Genomic DNA, 9,757 nt, shown 5'->3' on the forward strand with positions numbered 1-9,757 from the left:
GTTTCAGTCTTTTTTTTTTGCCTCAGTTAGTGCAGAAACAAAACTGTTTCGATGAAGAAAAATTTAGGTAGACCTTTTTGCTTAGTGTTTATGGAGCTGCATCAGGTTTCATTAGAATATTTGCCTGCTATATCTTATTTGTGTCCATTTACATGAATGTTTCTGTGTCCTTTTTTTAAATAATTTTTTAAAAGATTTTATTTATTTATTTGTCAGAGAGAGAGAGAGGGAGAGAGAAAGAGCGAGCACAGGCAGAGGCAGAGGGAGAAGCAGGCTCCCCGCCAAGCAAGGAGCCTGATGTGGGACTCGATCCCAGGATGCTGGGATCATGACCTGAGCCAAAGGCAGCTGCTTAACCAACTGAGCCACCCAGACATCCCCTGTGTCCTTTTTTGAATAAAGTATTGTAATCTATTTGTGTTTGTTATGATTACTAATATATTTGGAGTTATTTTTTCTATCTTACGTAGTTTCTTTTCTGTTTGCTATGTTATTTTTGTTTTGTTTTTTCTTATTTTCTGCCTTTTTAAAATTTAAAAGTTGCCAAATTTTTCTTACTCAGTCTTTAAACTGTATATTATTTGGGAAATTATAAGTTTGTCTCTTAATTCAGTAATGGCCCTAAAATTTTTTCACATGCATTCTTGACTTAATGAGCCATAATCAGTATCACATTGCTACTGATTTCTTATACATAAAAAAATACAGTGACCTTAAAATGTTTTAACTCTGATTGTTTCCCAATCAGACATCATTTTTCCTAGTATCTTACTTTCACATTTTTCTCATCTCTCCAGTTAGTCATTATTGTTTTGTAACCAATGCACATTTTTATTATTTTATCATTTCTTTGTTCATCTATGCTCCTTGTATGCTAGCCCTTTCTTCTGGTTTTTTACCTTTTTCTGATTTGTCATTTATCCGTACTTTCAAAACTTAGTTGTAAAAAGTACACTCTCCCAGTCTTTATATGTGACAATGTTGATTTCACCCTCACGTTTACAGAAGAATTCAACTATATTTTCAGTTACTTTCTTTCATTATGAAACATACTCTTAAATTTTTTTCAGACTTACATTGCTTATTTGCAAATATGTCATCCTAATTTTTGTTGCTCAATACATACTTGGTGTCCCTTGTTTTATTGTTGTAAAACTCCTATCATTACTTTTGTAGGAGAAGGAGACCTTTCTTCCTTTTCTCCTGGGGTTCTTCTAGCTGGTTGGGGAATTAAATTGACGTGGGACAGAGTAACAGGAGGAAAAAAGCAAAGTTTTATTATATATGCATGGAGGTCCAATAATGAAACTGAGACCCAAACCAATGACCAAGGCAGGCAGTTTTTGTACATTTTAGACAAAGAGAAAATAAATTAGTGAGCAATTGAGGGGATAAAGAAAACAGAGGCTTGGGAGTTTTAATTAGTAGGAATTCTAAGCAGAATTTGGGCTGAGGTAGTAGATGAGTAAAAAAGTAACAAGAGCGCACCTGGGTGGCTCAGTCAGTTGGGCATCTGCCTTTGGCTTAGGTCATGATCCTGGGGTTCTGGAATTGAGTCCTGCATCAGGCTCTCTGCTCAGCTGGGAGCCTGCTTCTCCTTCTCTTCCATACTCATGGTCTCTCTCACCATCTCTGTCTGTCTCTCTCTCTCTCTTAAATAAATAAAATATATATATTTTTAAAAGGAACAAGTTTTTTTCCTATAGTTTTCTTGGCTTTAAAGTTCCTATCTCTGGTGATAACATCACCTTTTTCTTCCTTAGTGCAGGGAGGGTACTTTTCATACAAAAGATTTATTTCATGCTTTCAGGAGGACTCAGGAGGGTCTGAGTGTCCTTGCACCAGCTGGGTCCCATGTAGCTTTAACACAAAATCATTAACGTGCCGTTTCGGTACGTTTGGCATCTACACTTTTTCGTGTTCTGTGTTCTTATGACAGCATGTCTGGGCGTGGGTTTGTTTATATTTTCCTGTTTGGGAGCTCTGTGTGCTTCTCTCATTAGATGATGCTTCCATTCTGAAAAATAGCAATTTATCATCTCTTTGAACAGGGCGTCTCTCCCTTCTGGAAATCTCTGGGACTCTGTGGTACTTGATCAGCACTTAGCAGTACCCTCTCACAGCCCGACTGCTGGCTGACTCTCCAGCCTGACCTCTCACAGCACCCTTCAGCCCAGAGTCACCTTCCCGTGGCTCGTGCTCAGGCCTCTCTTCTGTCAGAAGAACTTTATCAGGCCCTCCCTTGAACAGCCTTCTGGAATCGCTCCTCTTCTACCATTTAACAGCCACTCATCCTTCAGAGAGGTTTTGCTGACTTTTTTTTTTCTTTCTATAAAGTCTTTATTTGTCTGTTATGAATAATTATTTTTTGTGTTTATCCTAAATGATTTTATAAATTTCATAATTTTTATATGCCTGACTGGTATCCATGAAATATCAAAAGTACAGTCCCCATCCAAAGAAACAAATGGGCTTACTGAGAGGCTCTGATTAAATTGATTATTTTCAGGAATAAAAGTAACTATATCCTCTTTCATTAATTGGATGGTGGTTTGGTAAAATTTTTATACTTTTAATGATTTTTGGTTTTCCATGATGTTTTCTTAGCAATATTCTACCAAATTACAGCTTTCCAAAAGTTGTAGTTTTGTGTATAATTCTTTAGTATGATTTTTGCTGACTTTTTGATGGGCTGTTTTAATTCTCCTCTTACAATATCTCAGTCTGTCATTCAGAGCTCCTAGAATATTAGTACTTTTACAGTTATTGGTTTGAGTATCTAATTCATGCCTGGTCCTTCCACTGGATTCCCTGCTCCACGAGGACTTTGCAGTTGACCTTTAATGTCCACAAGTTTGAACTCTGGAGGTCCACTTGTATGCAGATTTCTTTCTAAAAATACAATACTGTAAGGTACTTTCTCTTCCTTATGATTTCCTTAATAACATTTTCTTTTCTTTAGTTTACTTTGAGGTAAGAGTACAGTAGATAATGCATACAACATACACAATTGATGTTCGTCAACTCTTTCTGTTATCAGTGAGGCTTCCAAGTCAACAGTCCACTGTTAGTGGTTAAGTTTTGGGGGTTCAACAGAGACATAGCTTTGCACAGTAGAAGCAGCACCCCTAAGCCTTGTGTCATGCAAGGGTCAACTGTATTTTGTCTGTTTTAGTTTTTCATTTAATAGGCACTCAGGAAATAACAACAAGGAGACTAAAACCCACCAGCAGCTATAGAACTGCATGAGAGAGGGGCGCCTGGGTGGCTCAGTGGGTTAAAGCCTCTGCCTTCGGCTCAGGTCATGATCTCAGGGTCCTGGGATGGAGCCCCGCATCGGGCTCTCTGCTTGGCAGGGAGCCTGCTTCCTCCCTCTCTCTGCCTGCCTCTCTGCCTACTTGGGATCTCTGTCTGTCGAATAAATGAATAAAATCTTAAAAAAAAAAAAAAAAAAAAAGAACTGCATGAGAGGCCCGGGCAATACTGATTCGTCTCTGAGCAGCAGCCTCCCTCCCTTGAGAGTGGACCAGCTTTCTCGTCTTCCCTGTAGATATGTAATGTGATATAAGGCTCAGGGTAAAGAATCTCTCCAGGTGAGATCGTGCACAGTACGATCATCTCTCCCATCTCTCACATTCCCCATCCCCCATCTCTCACATTCTTCCCATGTCCTCCCACTTTAATTTCTGGGATATCTGGGCTAGAGCTATAAACTGTGCCATCAGACTAGATCATTTCTAGATAAATCTCTTTCCCCCTATTTTATTCTAGAATAACTGATCAGATGTGACTTTGCAAAGTAACAACTTCAAAACTCAAATGAAAAAGAACACGTTTTCATTCATTCTTTTTTGTTTGTGTTCTTTTGTTGTTGTTCACTCTTAAACTAAAAAAAATAGCCTTCAGTGCATTTAGTTAACAAGTATTTATTGAGCCCCTTTTAATTGTCATTCAGCACCTTAGGACTTTATGTCACGGTAGTATCAACAAACATGGTCTCTGATCTCACCGAAATGAGAATCTAGAGAGGAAAGACTATTCCAGGACTCCTCCTACTCTCTAAACAATCACAAAGTATGCAGATGATTTCAGTGAAAGAAAGAAAGTTCCCTGTGAATATTTAAGAAATTCACCTGATGGGCGCCTGGGTGGCTCAGTGGGTTAAAGCCTCTGCCTTCAGCTCAGGTCATGATCCCAGGGTCCTGGGATCGAGTCCCACATCGGGCTCTCTGCTCGGCGGGGAGCCTGCTTCCTCCTCTCTCTCTGCCTGCCTCTCTGCCGACCTGTGATCTCTGTCTGTCAAATTAAATAAAATCTTTAAAAAAAAAAAAGAAAGAAATTCACCTGACACACATGGTAAATTGCAGGAGGATGGGGAAGGCTGAGGTCATGAAGGACTCCTGAGCTAAGTCTTTAAGTCGACAGAGAAGAGGCAGCAAAGCATTTCAAGAAGAAAAATTGGTATGTGCAAATGTCCTATGGCAGGAAGCAGACTGACAATTATGAGGGCCTAGAAGAAGACCCAGGGGGTTTGAGAGCAGAAAAGAAAAGGGAAATTTATTAGAGCTGAGGATGGGGAGTCGTTTGAGGAGAGACGGTAATGTGCTGACCGGGACTGGCTCAAAAGGGCCAATTGTTCTATTTTCAGAAATTTTGTGTGAGCCTGCCGCTAAATAATCATTATTAAAACCAAAATATAGAATCCCTGAACTCTACTTCTGAAACCAATGATACACTGTATATTAATTGAATTGAAAAAAATTTAAATATGTATAGATATATGTATACTCATATTCAGTAAATTACATTGAGTACAAAGGCTTTCTAATTTTCTCAGTCATTCTTAATTATTTTACTACGGTCTACTACTATCTGTGCCTCTGAGTTTATTTTTGCCGATTCTATTGGCCTGTAGAAGCGTCTCTGCTGCTACGTCAGTGAACATTTCTTCCCAACCTCACATGCGGTGATGTCATATTTGCTAACCTGAAATTGATCACAGTGGGAATTTACACCAAAGAAATTGGCCAACTTTTTTCAAATCAAAACTCCCTTACACCTCTAAGAACCGGTTTTAAACATTTACCAGCACAACACTGAGGGAAACTATACACGACCTTGGAGACTGTGTTAAGAATTGATCTTTACCACAGGAGAAATGAACAGGCATTGAAAGGTTTTGAGCAGGGAGTTGACGCCAAGAGCACATTTCTGTTTTAGAAAATCACTGACACAACAGAATTGAAAGAGGGAACAAGGTGACTTCGGGGGACCCTGTGGTAAATAATGGCGGCTCAGAGAGGACCAAAGAAATGCAGAGAAATGGGTTTGATATATATATATATATATATATAGGAGCTAAAATTAGAAGGCTGAGCTCTGGTGACAGTAGCAAGAAGCAATCCCTTAAGACCTCATGAGGAAGAAGTAAAATCTCTCCATCCTCCCTACCGTTCTGGATGCCGATGATGTTTTCATTTTGAGTCCAATTCTGCCACCATGTGTCAAAGAGCCAGTTTCACAGTGGAACACACTGAGACCTAAAGAAGGAGAGACAAATCTGCATATGGAAACATGAAATGAAAGGACTATATGTAAATAAACTATTTTAAAATGATCCGTAACCTTCCCATCTTTGTATATGGGTAATCGTGCCTTTATGGCGACCTTGAGCATGGTCTCCAAGATCTCTGCCTGAGGGAGGGTGAGTGAGCATGTTCTGATATCCATCATTTGAGCCAAGGCTGTGCTTCCTTCCAGCAAGCTGCCTCCTGACCGTGTTGAACAGGACAGAGACCCTCAGGCAAGCCTGTTAGGGGCGATGCCAGAGTCCTTCCATGAGCGGCTTTAGCATCATGACTCTTCGGTCCTATCTCCCTCCTTCTCATCTATTCTCCTTCACTAGGGTCAGAACTCCATCACCATCTGGTGGTTCTGCCAGCCACACTGGATTCCCTGCCTCTGCCTGGTGTCTGCAACAGCTCTTGAGATGCTGTGACTTGGATCCCTCCCTCAAGTGATGGCAGACATGTGCTGTGCAAGTTCTTGGGGCCAAGAGAATTTTCTGCCCCTTTCCCCAAAGTCAGACAGCAATGGCTTCTCCCCTTTCTCAGAAGCAGGAGACTGTTGCCATTCCCTTAATGCTTATACGTTGTATTTTATAAGGGATGAAGATCTGGGAAGTCCCTGGGGTTTATGCCTATGTGCCCAAAGATGGCGGGGGGGCTGTGGAGGGGGGAGACTCATTCATTCCATTCTCTGCCCTGCTCTCCTCAGCACCCAACACCAGAGGCTCATGGAACAGAGATGTGAGTGAGGACAGACAGCACTGTGTCTGGGCTCCTGGGGACTCTAAATTGTCATGATTTATTGATTAAAGTTCTAGCTGCTTCCTCACTTTGGTGGAGGCTCTCTGTTCCCTATGACTTGCCAAAGGTCCAACAGTCCACGTGCTCTTTCTATCCTCAGAGGCCTGGAGAATTTTTGCAGCTCAGCTGGGTGGGTGTCCTTGTGATTCTCCATTCTCTGATCGTCTCAAGAAAAGTTAGGGTTGGGGCGCCTGGGTGGCTCAGTGAGTTAAATCCTCTGCCTTCAGCTCAGGTCATGATCCCAGGGTCCTGGGATCGAGCCTCGCATCAGGCTCTCTGCTCCGTGGACAGCCTGCTTTCTCCTCTCTCTCTGCCTGCCTCTCTGCCTACTTGTAATCTCTGTCTGTCAAACAAATAAATAAAGTCTTTAAAAAAAAAAAAGAAAGAAAAGTTAGGGTTTTGCAGAGTATCTGGCTTTTCTCATTTTTCACGTGAGATTAATGTTCTCCTGTAGCTTTCTACAGGCTGAGCCTAGGGAAAGCCACCACCTCTTGTTTTTAAAAAATCATTTCTGTTTCTGTATCAGGGTCTTATCTTTCGTGGGTTCAGCAGAGCCAGGAAGAGAAGGTATATGTAAATCATATATTATGTTCTAGGTACGTGACATCATTAGGTTATCAAACAGTCCACACGCCTCTTGAGGCCATTCTGTCAATGTATGGAATGGAAACACTTTCCAACCAGAGTCAAGGATGTAGTGTGAGTCAAGGTTCCCTGAGCAGATTTCCAGCTCAACAGGGAGACGGCTGTTACTAGTCTGTTTGGCTCTGGGTCATTGTTAACACAGTTACCTTGTCCTTTCCATCAGGTGGTTGACCAGATTGACACCCTGACCTCCGACCTCCAGCTGGAGGATGAGATGACCGACAGCTCCAAAACGGACACCCTGAACAGTAGCTCCAGCGGCACGACTGCCTCCAGCATCGAGAAGATCAAAGTGCAGGCCAATGCACCCCTCATCAAACCCCCAGCGCACCCGTCTGCGATCCTCACCGTCCTGAGAAAGCCAAACCCTCCACCGCCTCCCCCGCGGTTGACCCCGGTCAAGTGCGAAGACCCCCCGAGAGGGGTGCCCGTGGCCAATACCCTGAAGACCAATGGCACCCTCCTGCGAAACGGAGGCTTCCCCGGGGCACCGAAAAAAATTCCAAACGGAGACATCTGCTGCCTACCCGCCAGTACCTTGGACAAGGCTCCCGTGCCGCCTCTGACGCACAGACCTGACAAAGACAGGTGTCCCCAGGCAGGGCCTCGGGAAAGAGTTCGGTTTAATGAAAAAGTGCAGTACCATGGCTATTGTCCCGACTGTGACGCCCGGTATAACATAAAAAACAGGGAGGTCCATTTACACAGCGAACCTGTCCACCCACCGGGGAAGCTTCCTCACCCAGGCCCTCCCCTCCCTCCTCCACCCCACCTCCCTCCTTTTCCGCTGGAAAACGGGGGGCTGGGAATAAGCCACAGTAACAGCTTCCCCCCTCTCAGACCTGCAACTGTGCCTCCTCCCACTGCACCAAAACCACAGAAGACGATCTTGAGGAAATCAACCACTACAACAGTGTGATGTATGCCATTTCCAAAACCTTTCTGTTTTTTTGTTTTTGTTTTTGTTTTTTAATTTCTATACTATAAACATAAAATAATAAGTAATGAGCACTTTCTACTCAAGCAATAAAAAGCCCAAATATATTAATCCTGCATTCAGCAAAGTGGCATAAAAACCACCTGGTAAGTATGCACTATGTCGTTTATATCCCGGGTACACGGTGTTTAAACAGTTGCAACATCAGAAGCCACAGAACCATGAAAAAGCTGCGTTTTTTGTTTCTTGCACCCGACCTCGGAGAAACAGTGGCCTGTAGATTTCAAATGGTTTGATTTACCATCAGAGGTGGAATTAGATTCATTTTATTCATGCCTAACTCATCTATGCACTAATAACATGTCACCCTCCTAACTTTGGCCAGATGCTTTTTAGGAAGAAATTTTAATACCGAAGGACTATTTTATTATTTTTTCTAAAGATGTTTGTCACTAGTTTTACATTATGAAATGCCGAGAACAGTACCAAAAAGTTTATTTTCTATACTATCCAATAATGATTATATGTTTCCCCTATATATGTAATGAAAGATTTTTGTCTGTGGAAATATCATACGTCAATAAACAACAGTACCTAATGGCAAAAGCACACGTTCCTCAGAGCAGAAATGAAGCCGTGGTTCATTGAATCCTGTGTGAATATTCATCAAAATGGGTAGCTACTCTGAAAAAGTTTGGAGAAGATTACAGTGAGTATCCAGCAGCATTTTCTAAATCAAATATCATTATCAGGTCATAAGTAGTATTTACACATTTTCATGTTATGCCTTGTGGTACACCAAGGCCATATATTGAAGGTCTCATTGACCCAATACACGGCCAAACCCTTTAGATCTTCCTCACACTCAGCATCCCTCCCAGTCACACCATAAACCAGGACACTGAAGCAGTGGGATGATCTGCCTCCTTCAACAGCAAGTTCTCTGCGTCCCCAAGGGAATCCCCATTTATAAGAGAATCATAGCGGAAAATAAAGATGCTTCTGGAATAGGATGTTCTTAGTATCAGCCTTAACGCTGTATCCCCTCACATTTGAAATATGCCAGGGATCTTTGTTATTTTATAGAAGCAAGAGAAGACATCCTTTCCTCCTGACATCTTACAAAGGTCCTTCTCTTAAGGCTAACTTGCCAGCTTATGTCACTTACCCACCCGTGGATCAAGTTCACTTCCCAACTACTGTGATTTGGGCAGATTGCATATTTTGTTCTGGAACTAGAGATGAGTTCATCTGTCCTAGAATCGTGATGACAAGTGCATACCTGAACAAAAGTTGTCTATTAATTGGCAAGAGGAGAGGGAGTTCTCTTTGGTGAAATTTGGTTTATTGAGCAGCTTAATAAAAAAGATAACTATAATTTTGGGACTATTTGGCTTTTGATCTCAAAAGTTTAATTTTTGTTGCTGCAAGGAGGCTGTCTTGTTTCTTTGTTGCCCTTTTCAAGCCATATGATGGTAATCTGGAATACTGTTTTTCAACAACTTCTTATTAAGAAATGGTAATGTACCTTAGGCAGAATAACAGGGGGAAAATGACTTTTTGAAGGAACAATTAAATGAGTGAAAAAATAGAAGATGTCATGTTACAAATTTACTCAGCATGATTTCGTTCCTGTGTGTGTTGGCTGTGAAGATAACGCAAGCACTATAAACCCATTTTTTTCCCAGAAAGTTATAGAACGTAAGACCAATAATAGAGAAAAGCCACAATCTCAAATATATTAATTATACGATAACTGTGTTTAATAAATCTGACCCAAGTAAACACAGAATTGACTTTCCGAATA

General features: G+C 41.5%; 1 protein-coding gene across 5 annotated transcripts in view; it reads left to right on the top strand.

Annotated features, from left to right (window-relative positions):
- PRR16 (proline rich 16) overlaps window positions 1-9,528 on the top strand; it is a 191,029-nt gene extending 181,501 nt beyond the window's left edge. For all 5 annotated transcript variants that reach the window (XM_080804868.1, XM_080804867.1, XM_080804866.1 and 2 more), the window contains one exon: window positions 7,177-9,528. In XM_080804868.1, the coding sequence (XP_080660994.1) occupies window positions 7,228-7,932 (705 nt within the window). In that variant the 5' untranslated portion in view covers window positions 7,177-7,227 and the 3' untranslated portion in view covers window positions 7,933-9,528. The remainder of the gene's footprint in view (window positions 1-7,176) is intronic.
- The last annotated feature ends 229 nt before the right edge of the window (window positions 9,529-9,757 follow it).

This window comes from Martes martes (genome assembly GCF_963455335.1).
Source record: "Martes martes genome assembly, chromosome: 5".
NCBI lineage: Eukaryota > Metazoa > Chordata > Mammalia > Carnivora > Mustelidae > Martes > Martes martes.